This window comes from Mustelus asterias, chromosome 10 (assembly GCF_964213995.1).
Source record: "Mustelus asterias chromosome 10, sMusAst1.hap1.1, whole genome shotgun sequence".
Classification (NCBI taxonomy): Eukaryota; Metazoa; Chordata; class Chondrichthyes; order Carcharhiniformes; family Triakidae; genus Mustelus; species Mustelus asterias.
This window is the reverse complement of record NC_135810.1, coordinates 39221860-39244176: the sequence shown is the minus strand read 5'-3', so window position 1 is coordinate 39244176 and position 22317 is coordinate 39221860. Positions and strand designations below refer to the sequence as shown.

The 22317-nt window shown below is 45.0% G+C and overlaps 1 protein-coding gene across 2 annotated transcripts in view; it reads left to right on the top strand.

Annotated features, from left to right (window-relative positions):
- myo16 (myosin XVI) overlaps positions 1 to 22317 on the top strand; it is a 427463-nt gene that overhangs the window by 363438 nt on the left and 41708 nt on the right. For both annotated transcript variants that reach the window (XM_078221662.1, XM_078221663.1), the window contains exons 25-26: positions 2334 to 2436; positions 22152 to 22248. In XM_078221662.1, coding sequence (XP_078077788.1) covers positions 2334 to 2436; positions 22152 to 22248 — 200 coding nt within the window. The remainder of the gene's footprint in view (positions 1 to 2333; positions 2437 to 22151; positions 22249 to 22317) is intronic.

The window sequence follows — 22317 nt, the reverse complement described above, 5'->3', positions numbered from 1 at the left end:
TTCTACAATAGGATTGGTCTGGTGTTGCCAACACCATCAAATTCAAATTTTATAGGTTCCTGGTAGCTGAGTGCCTGCTTTAAATTGATTGGGTAAAATTTTTTAAAAAACAGGTTGTCTTGTCGAGACTACTGCTTGACTTTTTGATGCAAATGTTTCAGCTTGGACTCTGTACATACTTTGCATTTTTTAAATCTCCAAGCACTGAAACAAAACACCAGCTTTTAAAGGGACCACACAATGTCTTTTTCATCTAGCATTACCAACCTCAAATTCCAACTTCACAAACTCAACTTCGCAACATTATATCAGCAGTCTGCATCCAGAACTGAAACTCATTATATACAGAATGAAAAGGAACGTCTTGATCTGTCAGAAATTTCATGGCTTCATACATGGTCGTCCTACAACTGTTGAAATGGGTCATCAGCCACTCATAATTATCTAAAAAAAAAAGCCTCTCTACACTGCATCTGCACAACTGCAGTACATGATACTAAAGCTGCAATGTGACAATCTCTGCAGCATCTGCAAACGTGGTAATGAGCTGAAGTTGGCTGATGCCCTCTTCAAAGTTTTCTTATCCATTGCAGACCAGGCAGATCATCGACATAGACATCATGACAATAGAGGTGCTGTCCTCTCATCAAATTCAGGAACTCATAGATGCCTTCCAGGCAAACATCACAGGCAGACAATTGCATGATGTCATCATGAAGGGCTGGCCAGAGTCGTCAAGGGAGCTTCCCCACGAGCTCTGCACATTCTTTGCCAGAGATGAACTAACCGGACAGAGTGGACTAATGCTGTGTGGCCAGCACTTCTTCATCCCTTCAGAAGTACTACACACAACTCTTCACCAGGGATACCCCAGATTGAAAGCAGCCAGATACAGAGCCAGAGAATCACAATGCATACATGGAAAGGGAAGTTTCCAGATGCACATCGTACAATCCATTCAAGCCGCATCAAACAAAAGAACTGCATTTACACGAGGTCCATACTACCCACGGTCATTCACAGCAGCTGATATCTTTGAATGGAATGGTAAACAACATTTAGTCTTAGTTGATTCATATTCCAGCATGATGAACACCACAGTCACCATCAAGCTCAAGAGACACTTTGCAACACACAGCATCCCACAGAGATTCATGACAGACAATGCTCACCAATTCATCTTCGTGGAATTTCGGATCTTTGCACACACATAGGACTTCCAACATATTACAAGTCGCCCCTTATATCCACAGTCAAAGGGTCTGGTGGAATGAGTGGTTCACTCAGCCTAGCATCTTCTAAAGAAATGTGCCCTGCTTCAATCCTCAGCCTCCTTAACCTACCACGACAGAGGTTTGCCCTCGTCAGCACAATGACTCTTTTCCAGGCACACCAGGACCTCAATTCCCAGTGCTAAGACTCTGCTGCAGCCAAACATGAAGCCAAAGTGAATGATGCCCCCATGCATCGCAGATTAAGAAGAAAGACACTCTACAATCGAGGTACCTACAGACTGGGCCCTCTAACACCTGGTCAAATGCTCAGGATCCTGACTGCATGTGGCCATGACCAGTTGACGTTGGTACACAGTCATGCCCACAACTGAACAGTTACATGATAGCCTCAGACAGTGCCCACTATGTACGCAACCACTATCAACTTCTAAAGGTATCAGAACCAGCGCCAACTTCAGTCATCCAGCCTATGGCACAGACCCCTTAAACCAGTGGACATATAGGTTACTCCAAAGGTCAACATCTGCACTCAGAACATTAAGAACTGGCTATCGAATTTTAACTGTCATGCCTCACTGTACATGTAAATAGTTATGCATCACTAGCTCATTTGGCTTGTATGTCTCACAACGGCCTGTATATAGCTTCCTATGATGTACACTGTCATATCTCATGCCAATGGGTGTTTCAACTAAATGGGGAAGATGAAGACCGAGTGCTCAGGTGAAAACGTGATGACGCGACTACAACCCAAAGATGTGCGTGTTGGGTGGATTGTCCATGCTAAATTGATCCTAGTGTCAGAGATTAGCAGGGTAAATATGTGGGGTTATGGGAATAGGCCCTGGGTGGGATTGCGGTCAGTGCAGACTCGATGGGCCGAATGGCCTCCTTCTGCAGTGTAGGGATTCTATTCTATTCTATGAAAAGAGGTCACATGGCAGGAGCACAGGAGTTATCCCCGTGAGCGCGTGCTGAGCGCAGGTGTTGAAGTAGCTGCTAAGCTGGTGAATTAACTACTCTTTGTTGCTATCAGTGATTTGGGAACTCCCAAAATTTACAATGATTATTTCTGTTTTTGTCCTCTTGTCTATGCAGATACAGAAATCTAGCTGACATAGTACTGGGGGACAGAAAGAAGCTTTCTACAGAAGAGAAGTGTTTCCTCATCCTCCAGCAATGTAAATTACATGGCTGGCAGGTATGTGACTGTGATCTGTGCTTTTTGTGGTGACTGCGTTACAACTCGTGTGCCAGTGAGGCAGAGCAACATGCCTGTACTAACAAATACATTGAAATGGAAAATGTGTTCCAACATAAAGCTTATATCGGATTTGCTGCTGATGAACTCACACATGTAAGGGCAGAATCCCAGATTGAGGCTCCAAAAAGAATGCTGACAGGGCGAACATCATGGATCCACTAGCAAAACTGTGGTTGCAAATTTACATCCAACCATTGCAGATTATGAATCCAATAAAGCTGATAATTTGTGGCCTGGCACCAAAAACTAACCATAACTGATGCTACATTGTTGTAAAAATCCAAGTGATGCATTACTGTCAAAGAACAGTGCAGCACAGGAACAGGCCCTTCAGCCCTCCAAGCCTACGCCGATCACATTGTCCTATCTAGACCAACCGCCTGTATCCCTCTATTCCCCGTCTGTTCATATGTCTATTTAGACAAGTGTTAAATGTTGCTAACGTGTCTGCCTCAACCACCTCACTTGGCAGTGCATTCCAGGCCCCCACCACTCTGTGTAAAAAAAAAACTTGCCCCGCACATCTCCGCTGATCCTTTCCCCCCTTACTTTGAACTTGTGCCCCCTCGTAATTGTCATTTCTGCCCTGAGAAAAAGCTTCCAAATGTTCACCCTGTCTATATGCCTCATAATTTTATAAACTTCTATCAGGTCGCCCCTCAGCCTCCATCTTTCCAGGGAGAACAATCCCAGTTTATTCAATCTCTCCTCATAGCTAATACCCTCCATACCAGGCAATATCCTGGTAAACCTTTTCTGTACTCTCTCCAAAGCCTCCACATCCCTCTGGTAGTGTGGTGACCAGAATTGGACACAGTATTCCAAATGTGGCCGAACCAACATTTTATATAGTTGTAACATAATTTGCCAACTTTTATTCCAGATGCTCTGTCTGATGAAGACAAGCATACCATATGCTTTTTTCACCACCTTTTCCACTTGTGCTGCCACTTTTAAGGATCTGTGGACCTGCACGCCCAGATCTCTCTGTGTGTCTATGCTCCTGATGGTTCTGCCATTTATTTTATAGCTCCCACCTGAATTGGACCTACCAAAATGCATCACCTCACATTTGTCCGGATTAAATGCCATCTGCCATTTCTCTGCCCAATTTTCCAGTGTATCTATATCCTGCTGTATTCTCTGACAATCTTCATCACTATCCTCAACTCCACCAATCTTCGTATCATCCACAAACTTGCTAATCAGACTAGCTTCATTTTCTTCCAAGTCATTTATATCTATTACAAACAGCAGAGGTCCCAGCACTGATCCCTGTGGAACACCACTAGTTACAGACCTCCATTCAGAAAAACACCCTTCCACCGCTACCCTCTGATTTCTACAGCCAAGCCAGTTCTGAATCCGTCTAGCTAGTTCACCTCTGATCCCGTGTGATTTAATCTTTTGCACCAGCCTGCCACAAGGGAGCTTGCAAATGCTTTCCTAAAGTCTACATAGACAACATCCACAGCCCTTCCCTCTTCAATCATTTTTGTCACCTCCTCAGAAAACGCCATGAAATTAGTGAGACATGACCTCTATCGTACAAAATCCTTCTGTCTGTCGCTAATAAGACCATTCAGTTCCAAATGAGTATAGATCCTATCTCTAAGAATCTTCTCCAATAATTTCACTATCACTGACATCAAGCTCACTGGCCTATAATTACCCAAGTTATCCTTGCTACCCTTCTTAAATAGCGGGACAACATTGGCTATCCTCCGATCCTCTGGGACCTCATCAGTGGCCAATGAAGAAACAAAGATTTCTGTTAGATGCCCAGCAATTTCATCTCTTGTCTCCCTCAGTAATCTGGGATAGATGCCATCTGGCCCTGGGGATTTGTCTACCTTAATATTTTTTAATACACCTAACACTTCTTCCCTCGTAATGATGACTGGTTCTAAAGGATTTACATATCCCTCTGAGACACCACCAACAACGTGTCCCTCTCTGTGAATACCAATGCAAAGTACTCATTAAGGATCTCACCTACTTTCTTTGGTTCTACGCATAATTTCCCTCCTTTGTCCTTGAGTGGACCAACTCTTTCTCTAGCTACCCACTTGTTCCTAATATATGGATAAAATGCCGTGGGATTCTCCCTAATCCTGGCTGCCATGGACATTTTGTGACTCTTTTTGCCCTCCTGACTTCCTGTTTGAGCCCTTTTCTACTTTGCCTGTATTCTTCAAGTGCTTCATCTGTTTCTAGTTGCCTAGACCGCATGTATGCATCTTTTTTAACTCGACTCGCAATTACCCTGATCATCCACGATTCCCGAATCCTGCCTTTCCTGCCCTTCCTTTTCACAGGCACATGCCTGTCCTGCACTCCGATCAACTGCTCCTTTAAAGGACTTTCACATGCCAAATGTGGATTTACCTTCAAACAGCCTCTCACAAACAACCAGCTCCAAATCCTGCCTAACCTGGTTGTACGTAGCCTTCCCCCAAGTTAACACCTTAACTCTAGGACAACACTCGTCCTTTTCCATGAGTATCCGAAAACGTACGGAATTGTGGTCACTGTTTGCCACATGTTCCCCCACTGCAACTTTGATGACCTGGCCAGGCTCATTCCCTGGTACTAGGTCCAGTATAGCCCCTTCTCTAGTCAGGGCTATACTGGACCTAGTACTAGGGAATGAGCTTGGCCAGATGCCTCAGGGAAGGGTTCTGCCATTCCTCCTTTTCCTTAACAAAGGCCCAGAATCTGTGGTTTACGCTTAAACCATAAAATTTGTGGTTTACGCTGGGGCGGCACAGTGGTTAGCACTGCTGCCTTACAGCGCGAGGAACCCGGATTCGATTCCTGGCTTGGGTCACTGTCTGTGTGGAGTTTGCACGTTCTCCCCATGTCTGCATGGGTTTCCTCCGGGTGCTCCGATTTTCCTCCCACAATCTGAAAGATGTGCTGGTTAGGTGCATTAACCCGAATAGGCGCCAGAGCGTGGCAACTAGGGGAATTTCACAGTAACTTAATTGCAGTGTTAATGTAAGTCTTGTGAATAATAAATAAACTTTAAACTTAAAAAAATGTCATGGCAGCTTGGGATGGATAATAAATGCTGCCTTGAAGACATAGACCAAATCCCAAGAACTGCAAAACAATCAGCAGTACTAGCTGGGAGCAGTTGTTTGGGAAACTCAGCCTTTAAAATGCAACAATCAGTACAAATTTGTGGGATTAAATATAAATAATTGTACATGTATTACAACACACATGGAATCAGCCAGTTTCACATTAGGCAGAATTCTAAGAGCAAAACACTGCAGGTGCAGGAAATCTGAAATTGACAATGCAAGAAACGCTCTGCTGGCCGATAGCAACTGTGGAGAGAGAAACAAAGATCATGTTTCAGGTCAATGAGCTTGATATTTATTCCAAAGATGCTGCAAGGCCAGTCGATTGCTTCCTGTGTTTTCTGACTTTATTTTGGCATTTTGCAGCATTGCCTTTCAAATAAAGTTCTGGGGAAAGTGACCAGAATGTGCAGCGTCAAATATCTTAATAAAATCATTTTTATGATTGAGACTGCAGATTTCTATCTCTCTTGCTCCAGGATTTTTGTTTAATTAAAGAAATGAATTTGATTCAATTGTTGGTTAACCTTTTGATCAATTTTTTTTTCAATGAAAATCTTAACTAAGATTTTGCTCAGGACAGGGTCTCGATGGGACTATAGTATAGTGAAAAGATCAGACAGGAAGGTCAGCGCCCTTGTAACTCCTGATTCTCTGATCATTAAAATGAATTACCAGAAAATCAGGAATGTCACAGTTTGGTGGATTGACCTTGGCACCTAATTTTCTAATCGGTGCTTCCGTCAAACAGGAGTTGAGCCTCAAAGATTTTATCATTACTTGTTAGCTTTCTCCTTGCTAAGTGTAAAATTGAATATTTTCACCTTTTGAGAGAGCTTCTGTTGTTACTGTTCGATTTTAATTGGAAATTGTCAACTAACTCTGGAATTTGACCAGTTTTTTATTTCAAGGGTAAGCACAATAATGGCAAACATGCTTTTAGCATGAATTTCAGGCATTGCTATTTCCACTAATCATATTTGTGTTCGAGGATATTCAACACAGCAAGTTTTTACTGCAGCAAATAGATTTCAATTTCAATACATATCTTTTTTCGCAAGATTCAATAACTTAGAATTTCAGAAACGATGGTTTAACTTAACTTTCCAATCCACTCGCTATGGGGGAATCCAGCAGAGTGTCAGAAACCCAGAAGTTTCAACAAGCCTGTTGGTAGCCTGTTAATGTAACCACTGCATTTGTGCTCTATTTCTGGGGTTCGTGACCAATTAGAATGAGCAGATGTCAAGATGTGCAGCAGTGTCCTGTTTCTGGATACAGATGTTCAATGATCTCATCAGGACAGGAAAGATGAGTGGCCTGGCACATTCAACTATATCCTGATATGCATCTTGCCCTGACTTGCTTTTGCAAGTATTCTCCTGCCCATCACTCCTCAGAAACTGCTGATGTATGTATGCATTTCTCTCTGTCGAGGCTCTTTCTGACATTCTCACCTGACTAGTCACCATTGACACTCATCTTCAGTGCAATGTCACACCTATCTTTCACGGTGACCATCCATAAACATTATCCTTCCAGCCTCTCAAAACAACCTATTTTTCACAGTCATAGATTTTTTTTCTTTCTATCCTTGCAGGAAAGGAGAGGCAGAGAAGTGATATCTAATGACTCCAGACAGCTCTGCTTTGGTAATTACAGAGGAGGAGACAATGGAGATAAGTTGGGTCTCGGAATTTATGGCCAATGGAGTGGGGGGGGGGGGGGGGGGGGTCTTCCTGGGGACAGAATTAAATATCACATAGCCACATCACATACAAAATTATGAGAGGCATAGACAGTGTGGACAGTTCGAGGCTTTTTCCAAGGGTAGAAGTGTCAATTACAAGGGGGCACAGGTTCAAGCTGAGGGGGGGAAAGTTCAAAGGAGATGTGCGGGGGAAGTTTTTCATGCAGGAAGTTGTGGGTGCCTGGAATGATGCACTGCGGCTGTGGCAGAAGGAGGTACATTAGTAACATGTAAGAAGCATCTGGATGGGTACATGAGTAGGGAGGAAATAGAGTGATACAGACTGAGTAAAGGCAGAAAGTTTTTTTTTAGTTAGGGCATCATGATTGGCACAGGCTTGGAGGGCAGAAGGGCCCGTTCCTGTGCTGTACTTTTCTTTGTTTTTTGTTCTTTATTAATATTTCCCAACTTTATTAGTATTTCTAAGGCACCAATGCTCAGTATCCCTACTCCTATTTTTATATATATGTATGAGCTTTTACTATCTGTTTTTATATTTCTTGCTAGTGTTTTCTCATGCTCCAGTTTCTCCCTCTTTATTTATTTTTAGTCATCCTTTGCTGGTTTCTAAAATGTTCCCAATTTTCTCACCTACTGCTAATTTTTGCAGCATTGTACACCTTTTACAATTTGATACTATCTTTTAACTTCCTTAGATAGCCTCAGCCTTCTCGTAGAGTCTTTCTTTCTCAGTTTCCCATGTGCAGTAGATCATGCTCAGGTTAAAAATGGAAGTTGGCAGATTCCTGGCAGTTTCCTGACATGCCAGCAATTTCAGCGGCTCTAATCTGCTGTCCACTTTCAAACCTATCCACCTTACCAGGTTAAAATACCCTCCAATCTGTTTATCTTAGTGTCTAGTCAGTTTGTCGCTTATAATTTACTTCCGTTTTTATGTAGCTGTTAGGATAAACTCATTTGACATTCCCTTGGTCTGGTCCCTTATCAGTTGATCTATCATCCATGAAAGACTCGTGGGGGGATCAAAGACATGTTAGTGCTAGCTGGAGGAACAGTTCAAACTTGACATGGAGGATATCATGTCATTTCAGTTGCTGATGACATCAAAACAACAGGAATAACTGTTACGTGTCAAATAGGAGTACAGCATAATGCTATTCATAGAATCATAGAAACCCTACAGCACAGAAAGAGGCCACTCGGCCCATCGGGTCCGCACCGACCACAATCCCACCCAGGCCCCACCCCCATATCCCTGCACATTTATCCACTAATCCCTCTAACCTACGCATCTCAGGACACTAAGGGCAATTTTAGCATGGCTAATCAACCTAACCCGCACATCTTTGGACTGTGGGAGGAAACCAGAGCACCCGGAGGAAACCCATGCAGACACGAGGAGAATGTGCAAACTCCACACAGACAGTGACCCAAGCCGGGAATCGAACTCAGGTCCCTGGAGCTGTGAAGCAGCAGCGCTAACCACTGTGCTACCGTGCCACCCTATTACCAGGTCTCTAGTCCTCCTCGATCTCTCCATTTCTGTGGCTAGTTTATACCATCCTGCCGATCTCCAGGCCGCCTTCTGCAACGCAGAGGAGTCTTGTAAAATATGTTGGGTGCTTTACCCACCTCTACCTGTTCCCCATAATATGAGGCACTGGTAAGTTGTCCGGCAATTATCCCATCCATAACCTGTTAAGGCCCTTCGCTGCCCAGTTGATTGGCATTTAAAGGCCTCGATCCTCTCCACTGCCATAAAATGCAGTGTCAGGTGTGCCAGAGTGCAAAGGCTGTTTTTGAAAGGGGAAAGGGTTCATTCATCAGCGGGTGCCATATGCACATCAGGGCAAACCCATCACGCCATTCATCCCCCTATGTTTTTCCTATCTGCTCTCCAAAACCTGGCCTCCCAACCTCCTCATCCCCCATGTGTAAAAATGTTAAAAAGACAAGTCTAAAGGCATTGTATCTGAACGTACAGAGCATTGGCAATAAGGTAGGCAACTTAATGATTTGATTGAGATTACGGAGACATGGCTGCAGGGTGACCAAGGAACTGAATATCCAAGAGCATTTGATATTTAGAAAGGACAGGCTGAAAGAGAAAGGAGGTTGAGTGGTGTTGTAAGTAAAGGATGAAATCAGTGCAATAGTGAGAAAACACATTAGTTCAGAAAATCAAGATGTAGGGGCGAATTATCCTGTTCCGTCTGTCACGGCAATCGTAGTGGCAAGGGGCAGACCATGGAAAGGTCTGTTGACCTCAAGCGGGATTTTCCAGTTTCGTGACGAGTGCGGTCGGAAAATCCCACCCATAGAATCAGTCTGATGGAGCTAAGAAGCAACAAGGGAAGAGAACATTAGTGGGAATTGTCTCTACCCTTCCAAACAGTAACTGTAAGGTAGAGGATGACATTAAACAGGAAATTAGAGATGCATGTAGTAAGGATTGTGAGTGTCATATCACAGAATTACATCATGGGGAATCAGTATCAGGATGAAGCAAGAACTGTATTTATGCATGAGAGATGGCTTTTGGAGAGATGCTTTAGTCCAGATTCAGATCAGTCCTCAGATGTTCAAGCGATAAGCAGTGGTTGATGATCGTCCTCCTTGAGATGCCTTGCAATGATCCTGCATATTGCTATGAGTGCACTGGTGTCTGCAGTGCTGTTCCTGCCTCTCGAAGGCTGCCATAGGCATTGAAATGTTGGGGAAATGCTGTTGGACTTCTTAACCCATTACAGAATGGCCACATATTCCATCTGGGAATTGTGGAATTACATTCAGATCAGCTTTATTCATCCTAGGAACACTAAACATTATTATGTGCCTTACTGCAAAGGTCATTGGTGACCTGTTGTATGCATTTATGAATAGAAGAATGTGATAATCTGCACATGTCGCCAGGGAGCCCTGGAATGAGCCGCTTCCAAATGAGTTGAGTGTGGCGGTCATCTTTAGAGCCACTGGCAATAGATGACCTCCCAGGATATGCGTATGAAGGTCCTCTCAAAGAATGTAGCCACCACGTCCATTAACAAGCAAAGGCATCTGTGGCACTGACTCTTGCTCATCTACAAGTATGGGGATGGGGGTCTTGTGGTGCAGTGGGTAATGCAGAGAGGGACCAACCAGTCCATCAAATCTGCCCTGACTCTCTGAAAGAGCATCACACCAGGCCCTCCCCTTTGCCCTAATCCCAGGTATTTATCATGGCTAATCCACCTAACCTATACATTTTTGGACTGTGGGAGGAAACCCATGCAGACACCAGGAGAAACATACAAGCTCCATAGTCACCCAAGGCCGGAATCGAACTCAGGCCTTGGCATTCTGAGACAGCAGTGCTAACCACTGCCTCTGAGCCAGAAGCTCTGGGTTTTGGCCAAGGGTGGTGTGTTCATGATGTGGTCAAACAGGTTGAGTACCAACCTACAAAATCCTTCCAACATGCGCCAATGGCAAGCAGTAAGAGCAGGAGAGGCTCCTAGTCAACCATGCTTTGTGTGGAGTGACACCGCTCAAGCTAAGGCAACAGGCTAGCCACCTGTTTCAGGAAAAACCTCACCTTGGGAACAGATGAAAGTCTGCTCAGCACCTCTAGGTGCAGGAAGAGAAACAACTACAAGTAGTGAGGCATCTTTGGTACACCCCAGGTCACGCCAAACATCTCCGCGGAATTGGAGTCTCTGCCTTAGCTTCCAGGTTTTCATGGGGCCCTGCCAGCTCATGCTCCCCAGGATGAAGCTCTTCCCTTTGCCTTGCCTGATGACAATGGGCCCTTCTCCTCCGTTACATGAAAGCTGTGAAGAAGGCAGCATTGCCTGCATTCTGCACTTCTCCTTGTGTCTGTGTAAAAATAGTTGAGAAACATGATTGGACCTTAACCTACAATGATCACCTTCCATTGACAAGCTAGGGAGGCATTGTGAAGCCCTTGGGTTGCCCTCTTTCCAGCCATTCCATCCCCAAGTCCTCCCTTGCAGCTGTAGCACAGCCTTAACTCAGCACAGGTAGCAGAGTTGCCCACACACCAAACCCCCCTCCCCGGTATACCCCTGTCCTCCACACTGAACCATTTGGATGTCCCCATGTCAACCCCACTCCTCCTCAGGGAGCTCCTATGCACAGTGACCTATCAGAAACCACACCATGAGACCATTAAATGTCCCCCTTCTGGATAACAGTTCCCCATTTACAAGCTATAGATGCCTTCCCTGACTGTGACAGTACTATCTGCCACCCAGTACCGAGACACCAATACCAAAATATGTGAGGAACTGACTATGTCCTGCACACCATGCTGTGCACATGACCGACAGGCCCTCCTCCCCCTCTAGAATGGGACCAAGTCATGCATGTCAGGTATAGCCCTGTTGCATGGTGCACACTGCCCCAGAGACTGCTTTTAATTTCTGGCCCCAGCTGCGTGGTGCACATTTCCCCAGTCACTAACACACTTACTCGTTGTGCCTTTGATTGTCATCTCCACCCCCCACAGTTATGTGTGTCTGTCCACCTCTTCCTTCCCAGACTCCAGTCACCTCCCGCCCCCTCACTCCCACAGCCATACAGGTCTGTCAAGCCCTCCCCTTACTTACCTCCAGTCAAGCGCATGCCTTCCACCTCCCTTCCCTTTCCACTAGTCTTGCCTGACAACCTAGGCATGGCATCAGAGCAGCCACAAGAGCAGCACAATGAAAGATAGGCAAACACTATGTATGATCTTCCCAAAAAAATTATAAGTGCTGATCGAGCGTGGAAACGGGAGAAAATCATGCCCATTTTTGGGCGAGCTCCCAGATATGATCGTATAGCACTTAGGAAAAAAAATAAGGCAAAGTTTGATTCTCGCACACGGAGAGTGGTTGGAGCCTATTCACACTGGAAAGCCAGCTACTGTAGGTGTGCTATTATGCATGCGCAGACTGATCAGGGCACCAGTGCACTCAAGCTCCAGTATACCGTGAGATCTCCTGTTCACCCCCCACAGACATGGCCATCCCTCCACCGGATACCTCCGATCTCTTACCTGCGCCCCCCCCGTTCACCATCCCCACTCCCTGATGCAGAGTTCCTTCCTTCTCTGCCTCCTACGGACCTCCTCCTCCCCATTCCCACCTTCACCTGTCTAGCCCCGTCCCTTCAGGTCCTGCCCCCTCAGGCCCTATCCACCAGGCAGTGCCAGGTTGCCCAGTGAGTACTTCCAGGGTCCCATGCTGGCAGTGCTAGTCCCTCCCCTGACCACCGGGGCCTCTGGTCCCCACTGGCGAGGCCATCACATTTGGTCTCACTGGTGGGGATCATCTGTAATCCTCACCGCTGTGGACCTCCAATAGCCCGGACTATTGTGTCCTGAGCTCACTAATTAAATAAAAAATAGGCCGATTAATTTTTAAATCAGCCTCGCGCTCTTCCCGGGCATAAGGCTGATCATGTTGGCAGAATGGGGCCGGCAATATTGGGAAAGGCGGGAAATTGGGTGCGAGCCCAACTTTTCGCCTCTCGCTCATATTTCCCATCCCACTATGCTATTCGATTAATGCAAGGGGGTGGAAAAATGCTGCCTGATATATTTCCACTGCTGGTGAGATGGGAAACCTCTGCCCTTTTGGCTTTCTAGTTTCCTCCATGAAGATGCTTCTTAAAAGCTAGTTCTTTAATCCATGTTTTCTGGCCTGTTCTATCATCTCCTTTCTTGGCTCTGTGTCAAGTTTTGTTTGACAAAGCTCTTGTGAAGTGCCTTGGGACATTTTACTACATTCAACAAGAAGAAAAGACTTGCTTTTATATTGCATTTTTCACAACCATTTTCAAAGCACTTTACAGCTTGTTGTAATTCAGGAAACATGACAACCAAAACTCCCACAAACAGCAATATGATAATGTCTGCGTAATCTGTTCTCTTGTGATAATTCAGGAGTAAATATTGGCCAGGACACCAGGGTAACTCCTCTGTTCTTCTTCAGAATAGTGCCAATTAAGAGAGACAGTCTGGTCAAAATTCTAGGTCATGGCTGTTTGGCACTGGGAAAAAGACCCAGCTCCTGTTTCATGCCGCCAAAGTGAAAATTCAGCCCCACATGTTCATCGCTCCTGCAGCCTCCATTTTCTTTTGCATTTGACAAAATCTTTACTTTGTCCATCAATTCCTGCCAAATGTTGTGTATCTTTCCTGGGTGACCTGTGGTCACAAACAAAACAACTAGGCTTCTGACAGAAAGAGCATCAAACCAGCAGCTAAAAATTGAAGTGCTTTGCAGTTCTAGCAACTCAAATTTAGGCATCCATGAGGTATAGTGGGCCCTCATCAGCAGCCGAATTGTACTCAACCACACTCCGTAACCAACCTCATGGTCTGGCATATTCCCTACTCTGTCATTACCATCAAGTTGGTCTTCAACCCTAGTTTAGTGAAGACGCATGTCAGGAAAACACAAAGCATAACGAAAATTGAGATGCCAACCTGGTGAAGCTATGACACAGGACTACTTGCATGCCAAACTCTAGAAGTAGCACATGATAGGCAGGACTAAGTGATCGCACAACCATCTGATCTAAGATCTGAAATCTTGCCACATCCAGTTGAGAAATGTAGAAGTACTGAGTTGCAATGGCTGGAGACCAAGACTTAGAACAGTCAAGATTTGTCAACTCAGAGCTGCTCTTAGCTGCTCTTTGTCTGCCTGTGCTATTGGGAGACATCCCGCATCCTGACACATGATCCCTTATGTACCCACCTGATCCCAGCATCCATATTACACCCAGTCTACATCTACGATGAATGGTGTGCGAGAAGTCACTGGATGAAAACTATTTATACCATATATATTGAACAGGCTAACAACACATAATCATTGCGCAAAACATGGATTTGGCTGCTGCAGCTGATGGCATAGCCCATCGTGTCTCCTTCCCCAAATCCCTACTTTTTTAAAATTCAAAGGCCAGGTATAGGCTAGTCCATGGCATAGTTCTGGAACCTTGTATTTGGTTTGGTTATACTGCTGGAATCTTGTATTTGGTTTGGTTATACACCAATAGCCATTTGGCTATGCTGTAGATGCATTTAGGTTGGTGTCCTCAGTGTGAATGGCATCAAGTCTGTGGAGTAGCCTCCATTTTCATTGGTGTAGAGGACTGGATTGCAGGCCAGATGCCTGTGGTATTGTGGTGGTTGATGGTGCTGGTTCAGATCTGCAGTAGGTGACACTGCTTTTATACGTACTGGATACCGTCCAAGGCAATCATTAACTGTTTGGCTGCAGGCCATGGCTGTGTACCACTGCCAGTTTTTCATGGCTGCGTGTGGTCTGGATCCTGACTATTTGACCAGGTGCTAAAGGGCAAAGTCTCTGAGAATTTCAATCAGAATAGCTCTTTCCCCTAAGTCAATGCTCCATGAGGACACCGCTCGCGTTGGTTTTGATGTTTGGCCACAAGAGGGCCTTGGCTATGGAGATTGTAGTATTGGAGCCTCTGGAGACCAGTTGCTGTGCTGATTAGAGCAGATCCTGTCTCGACATATTTTGCAGGCTGAGGAGTGCAGCATAGTAACCTGTATGGTCTCGGGCACATTTCTCAACTAAGTGCTTGGTTGAGCATACTGCCCATTGCACCAGGCTGCTGGACTGTGGCTATAGGAGACTACTCACGCTGTGACCAAAGCCCCAAGTGTGTGCAAAGTTCCCAAATTCACTGGACATGAACTGGCAAGCATTGTCCTTCATTATCCTCTGAGGATGCTGGGTGTAGCAAAGTGTCTCTTGAGCTTGATTATGACCGTGTTGTTCTTCATGGCTGGCAGGTGGATGATTTTGAACAATACGGAGTACGAGTCAACTGGGACCAAGTGCCGCTTACCATTCCATTCAAAGCTGTCAGCCACCATGACAGTCCATGGAAGGTTCGGGACTTTATGTAGGAACAGTGACTCTTTGGTTTAATGAGGTTTGAGTGTGCTGCATGATGCACATCTGGATACTAAGTTCTCATAGATTTAGGAATTCCTTTGCCTTGTATCTGATTGCTTCCTGTCCTGGGTGCCCTTGGTGGAGTTGCTGGATATAGTACCTCTGCAGAGAAGTGGGGATGACGAATCACTGGCCACGCAAAATATATCTTGTACAGTTAACCCATCTCTCATGGAGAAGAACGTGTGGAGCTGGTGGGGAAGCTCCCTTGAGAACTAGGGGCAGCCTTTCACAATGTCATTGTGAAGCTGTCTGCATGTGAGATCCGACTGTAGAACATCCTTGAGTTCCTGGATTTGACAAGAGGAAAGCAACTTTATAGTCATAGTCATCGTGTTTATACGTCAACATCCTCCTCGTGAACTGCCCAGCCAGTGGTGGGCAGGGCTCTGAAAAGGGCTTCAACAAGTGCAACTCCTTACCACATTTGTAGATGAAAGTGAGATTGTACTGTTGCAGCATGAGCATTATGCGCTGTAGCCGAACAGAAACAGTTTGACAAGGTTTTTGAAAAATAGTTATGAATGACTAATGATCTGTCTCTGCTCTTATGGGATGACCATATATCAAATCATGGAATTTCTGACAAGCGAAAACCAGGGTGAGGAGCTCCTTCTTGATCTGGGCATAACGAGTCTCAGTGTCAGTGAGGACCCTCGATGCAAAGGCTGCTGGTCTGCCATTTCGGATGCAGACTGTGTCAAGTCTATGCTGGGAAAAAACTACTGATGGAGCATAGGTACTCCAACATTTAAGTATTGCAGCATTGGAGGGGCCGAGAATGTCTCATTGAGTTTGTTATGGTATGATACAGATAGCTTCCCAAAGCAGTCGCAGTTGAATGGGTCGTTGTAGTGTATCACTCCTGGGACCTGGTGCTGCAGACTGTGTACATCTAGACCAAAGTGGATTAGCCCAGTGTGATGCTGTCCCAGATACCCAAGAGCAGCTTTACATTTTTGTCAATTATATGAAATTGGAAGCTTCCCTGTGTGCAACGGAGAGCGGCCACACAACTTCTGTGCCTATTGTTTGTCTGCCATATACCACGAGGTCCACCTGAGTATTAGGTTCTGGTGCTACGTATGGCCCTACTTTCCGCAGCAATTGTCTGGGCAGTACATTGTACTTTGATCCAGTTTTGATCTTAACTCTTAATTTTGCGTTGCTGCAGGCAATATTTAAGGTAGTGAAAATGTCACCTTCTCCCTGATGGTGTTGACACTCTGACAGCAGAATGTTGTTGCAGTTGTTTTGGTTGCTCTGATTGAGCTCCAGTTTGTTTACCTTGTTCGTGCTCCTCATCTTGGAGGAGTGACTGGCTGCAATGTGGCTGGTGGCATAGGAAGGCTGCTGGAGTTCTGTTCTGTGAATGATAGCCTCCACAGTTAATCCCCAACAGGAAGAGAACACTCCTGCCTGGTGATTGTCGAGCGGTGTTTATTGCATTCCAACCATTATTTTGTAAATTGAGTTTGTGTCTTTCTATGCCCTGTTTGTGAACAGAACTCCCACTCACCTGATGAAGGAGCAGCGCTCCGAAAGCTGGTGTCTTGTGCTACCAAATAAACCTGTTGGACTTAACCTGGTGTTGTGAGACTTCTTGCTGTCTCCACAGTTAAGACAGGATATGCCCTGTACCGTAAAACTGTCTTTCTCCCACCTTAACTCCTTGCTGCTTTTTTCTGACTGCTCATTCAGAAAACAGATACTGATGGCTGATTGCAACATTCGGGACAGCATTTTCTCAAAATATTTCTAAGTGTAAAACCAGTGGTAAAATGGGTGATTTTCTCACTGGTTTTATCATCAAGGTGATAATTTATAGCACTCTGTGCAATACTGAGGCCGAATTGTGAATCCTGCCAGTCAGAGGGTGGGTGGAGTCTCAGCTCGCCCATGAGACCAGCTGCTGCTGAGTTGTGCAGTCACGCCAATCTCCAGAGGCTGTAATGTGAATCTCGCCAGTAGGTGGCGTCATTTGTATACAGTATAGTGGGAGATCTGTCACCCCTGCACCACCCCCCTCCCGCCCCCACCCCCAAATCATCAGTAAAATCCCCTGGATATTTCTCGCTAAGAAGCTGTTTAAGGACAACATCACAATGGACTACGCACACAATGCAATTTTTACAAGCTCGTCAGTGAGAATGCCATGCACACATTTTCTTGCGAGGATTTTCAGAGTCGCAGTGTAGGACTGTCTATCCAGTATGATTTTACTGGCATGCATATGTGCTCAAACATTTTTGGCAATAGGTGATCCTCACACTCTTCCTTCTATTGAAAAACAAGCGATTCAAATTTCACGACAGCCTCAGGCTTGCTTTGCTTAATAAAATATACACCTGTACCTTCTTGGAAATATCCAATAGACATTCGATGCATCACTTTGTCTCAAATTTTGTCCAATTGTCTGTGGTATTTTTGTCAAACACGAGCAGGTCAATGTGAAGTCCCTGTGCCATTCGACCAACTCCTGACATCGAGTACTGGGTGATAATGATTGTCAACCAACGACTTAGAACAATAGAGGCTTAGGATTAGTTCTGAGCAGCCCTTACATGCTATGTGTCTTCCCAGTCGCCCCTCCCTTCCCAGCCCCCCCCCCCCCCCGCACCCCTGACATGAGATCCCTTATATATCTGTATCACCCCAGCATCCACATGACCACCTGGTCTACGTGACTGATATTGGACAATTAAACAACTCACGGGGGGAGAAAAATGCAAAAAATCCCCATACTCAATAATAGGGGAACACAGAACATCAGGGCAAAAGACAAAGCTGAAGCATTTACAACAGTCTTCAGCCAGAAATTGAGAGTAGATGATCCACCCAGGCCTCCTCTAGAAGTCCCCAGCATCACAGATGCCGAACGTCAGTCAATTCGACTCACTACATATGAAGAAATCATAGAAACCCTCCAGTGCAGGAGGCCATTCGGCCCATCAAGCCTGCACTGATAACAATCCCACCCAAGCCCTACTCCCGTAACCCAGAGGAAACCCACACACACAAGGGGAGAATGTGTAAACTCCACAAAGACAGTCACCCAAAGCCGGAATTGAACCAGGGTTCCTGGCACTGTGAAGCAGCAGTGCTAATCACCTGTGCCACTGTGCTATCCATCAGACATGGCTGAAGGTACTGGATACTGCAAAGGTTCCTGACTACATTCCAGCAATAATACTGAAGACTTGTGATCTAGAACTAGCTTTATCCCTAGTCAAGCTGTCCCAGTTCAGCTACAGCATTGGCATCTATCCGGCAATGTAGAAAGTTGCCCAGGTATGTTCTGTACACAAAACAGGACAAATTCAACTCAACCAACTACTGTCCCAAGAGTCTATTGTCAATCAGCCACAAAGTGATAGGAGGGGCCATCAACAATAACCTGCGTGCTTGTGCTCAGTTTGGATTCCATGATGTGGAGATGCTGGCGTTGGACTGGGGTAAACACCATAAGAAGTTTAACAACACCAGGTTAAAGCCCAACAGGTTTATTCCGCCAGGGCCACTCAGCTCCTGACTTCATCACAGCCTTAATTGAAAATGCTGAATTCCAGAGGTGATGTGAGAGTGGCTGCTCTTGACTGAATGTGCTATCAAGGTGCCTGAGCAAAACTGGAGTCATTTGGAATCAGGCGAAAACTCTCCACTGATTGGGGTCACACTTAGCACAGAGAATAATGGTTGTGGTTGTTGGAGGTCAATTACCTCAGTCCCAGGACATTGCTACAAGAATTCCTCAGGGTAGAATCCATCTTCAGCTGTTTCATCAATGACCTTCCCTCCATGATAAGGTCCAAAGTGGGGGTATTTGCTGATGCTTGAACAATATTCAATATACTCCTCAGAAACTGAAGAAGCCCGGTGTCCATAAACAGCAAGGCCAGGACAACATTCGGGTTTGGGCTGATCAAATGGCAAGCCATATTCATAGCATAGAGGTGTCAGGCAATTACCATCTCTAACAAGAGAGAATCTAACCATCTCCCCTTGATATTCAATGGCATTGCCATCACTGAATCTTCCACTAATAACATCCTGAGGGTTGCCATTGAACAGAAGCTGAATTTGACCAGCCGTACAAATCCTGTGGCTACAAGAGTGGCTGAGAGGCTCGGAACCCTGGAGATAGTAACTTATTTCTTGACTAACAAAACCTGTCCACCATCCACAAGGCACAAGTCAGAAATGTGATGGAATATTCACCCCATGCCAAGGTGAGTGCCATTCCAATAACATTCAAGAAACTTGACACTATCCAGGACAAAACGGCTTCCTTGATTGGCACCCCATCCAGCACCGTTAACATTCACTCCATCCACCTTCGATGCACAGGTGAAGCTGTGTACCGTATACAAGATGCTCTGCAGGAACTCACCAAGGATCCTTTGACAGCACCTTCCAAACATGCGACCTCTATTACCTAGAAAGACCAGGGCAGCAGATGCATGGGAACACAACTATCTGGGAGTTCTCTGTCTAGCCACACACACTGTCCTTTCTTGGAATTGTCTGAAGTGGGGGTATTTGCTGATGGCTGAACAACATTCAGCACCATTTGCGACTCCTCAGATACTGAAGCAGCCCGTGTCCATAAGCAGCAAGACCTGGACTACACTCAGGTTTGTGCTGATCACTATCACTGAATCAAAATCCTGGAACCCTAATGCAGCACTATAGGGTTATCTATGACACATGGACTTCAGCAGTTCAGGAATGCGGCTCACCTCCACCTTCTCAAGGGAAATTAGGCATGAGAAATAAGTGCTATCCTGGCCAGTGACACTCGCATCTAGTGAGTGAATAAAAAAAGACTTAGCCATTTCCAATTCATGCCCAACATCAATGAAGCACTGCAGCCCAACCTGGAAAAGCTGCAGCTGTACTTCATTCCTCACCCTGAATCCTGATACCATTGACAAAAAGCTCTGAGTAGTAAATGCAGTCTTCGCCAACAGCTTGCTGTGTGTACACACTGAGGCCACCCAAAGGAAAAGCCATCAGGTTGACTGTGTGAGGTGTTGGTAAGCACTTTGGCGCTGAGAGTAGAGAATCAGTCTGAAAATATTTAACCACAAAAGCCATTCAGCATTTAATTTTATCCAACACTAAATCAAAATCTTGAATGTGATGTGATCTTCCACTGTGGTGCCAAATGCAAATGTTAAAAATAAACATTAAATCACTATAAATTTTCAGAGATCTAATTTTCAAAAATGGGAGATTGGGATAGGTCAGAGGGTAAAAATTTAAAAATATGTAATTCAACCTCTTCTAGATTTAGCAGAAATGGGATAAAGAGCAGGTAGCCAGCCGTAACCTCCACAGCAACTGAGTTAGAAATTTAAACGTTTTAGTGAGGCTCACAGCCAAATTTAACCTGTTTTATGGTAAAACTGTAGCCCGCCAAGAAACCCAACAGCTAACGGGAGGGGATAAATATCTTTCCAGTGCTTGTGTGGCCGAGGAGAGCAGGCATGCCTCCTCATGGCTCCACAAGCCCCCCCTTCCCCCATCAGACCAACCCCCCCCCACACCTCTATACAAAGACACCAGACACTGGGACCCAATCTTCTCCAAGATCATACAGTTCTCCCCATCCTGACCAGGGCTCAATGATTGGCAAGTCCAACCCCACCTCAGTCCAAATCACGCCTCCCCAGAATGGAGCTCAGACTGGCAAAGACAGCTTCGCTTTTGATCCAGGATCACTCCTCCTGCCGGGTCGGATACTTATCCCCATGGTGGGGGATCAGATCCCCAGCATCGGGGCCCTTGAGCTTGGATCCCCCACCCCACCCCAGGATTGCAAATCAGACCAATATAGTCCTGGGACCTGTTCCAGAATCCTCCTAGCCGAATCTGAAGCCAGACATGTCAGTCAAGGACAAAGGATACGCATTGTGGAGTTAAAACTCCACCCAATACATGCAGGAAGCTGGACATGTCCTCTCCAAAATCCCTGCAGCCCTGCCCATGTACTGCACCCATTAATAACAAGATCCTTGGATCAGGACCTGGTTAAATCAGGGGTCAATTACATGAGAGTTGAATGATGACACTATGTTTAGTCACTGAGTCTTAGCAACCAAGACAGGTACAACGTGTTCACAAAGAAAGATCTGAGACACTTGGTATGCATGAAAATGTGGAGTTACAGTTTGCAAGTTGCATGTCCCATGATATGCGTTCTTCTCTTGGTTCCGAAAATATCTCAGGCAAGGGGCAACTGTTATTGGCAAATTACCTGCCCGCCCCATTTTCATGAGATTTGATACTATTCTGCAGTAAACTAGATTTATTATTTTTGTTCCTGACTATCGTCCTCTCTTTCCTGGGACGCTGCACGCAAGTAATGTTTCTCATGAATTATAATTTAGTTGGTGTTTCGTGGGACATCATTTTTTATTATATCACTTTAAATGAAATATGTTACTCCTAAGTGTTCTGGCTGAAAACAGGTTAAATTGAGAATGTAGGTATTCGGATTACAATCTGTGATAGAGGTAATGTCAAATAGAAAACCACAAATTCTAAATGAACAAAGTCATGTCTTTAAGACTCTTACCTTCAGGCTAGGCAACATTCTCTCTTAATGCTCTGAATGGGAAGTTCTTATGTGGAATGACCCAAATGGCTTTGATCCCTAGAATACCAAGAATTGTTAATCTGGCTGTAGCTAAAGCAATGCAAATTATCGGACTAATTAATGAGATATTAAGCTTTAGCTAAACTTTGATTTGGACACTTTGTAGCTTAAGTCCTTTTGAACACATCACACTGCACAGTGGAATCCATTATGAATTACTTTCATTCAATCAGAAGTTCCTGGTTATTAAAATTCCCATTGTTTTTATTCAGATGAGCCAGAGTGAAGTGTTTATGAAGCATTGGCAAACAGATCACCTCAATGAGCAATGTCTTCATTTGCAGAAGAAAATTATCATATGTCAGAAAGGTAATAAAACATTAAAATTACATTGTTCAATTTATCTTTTACTTTCTCTATCAATGTATGCTTTCATTT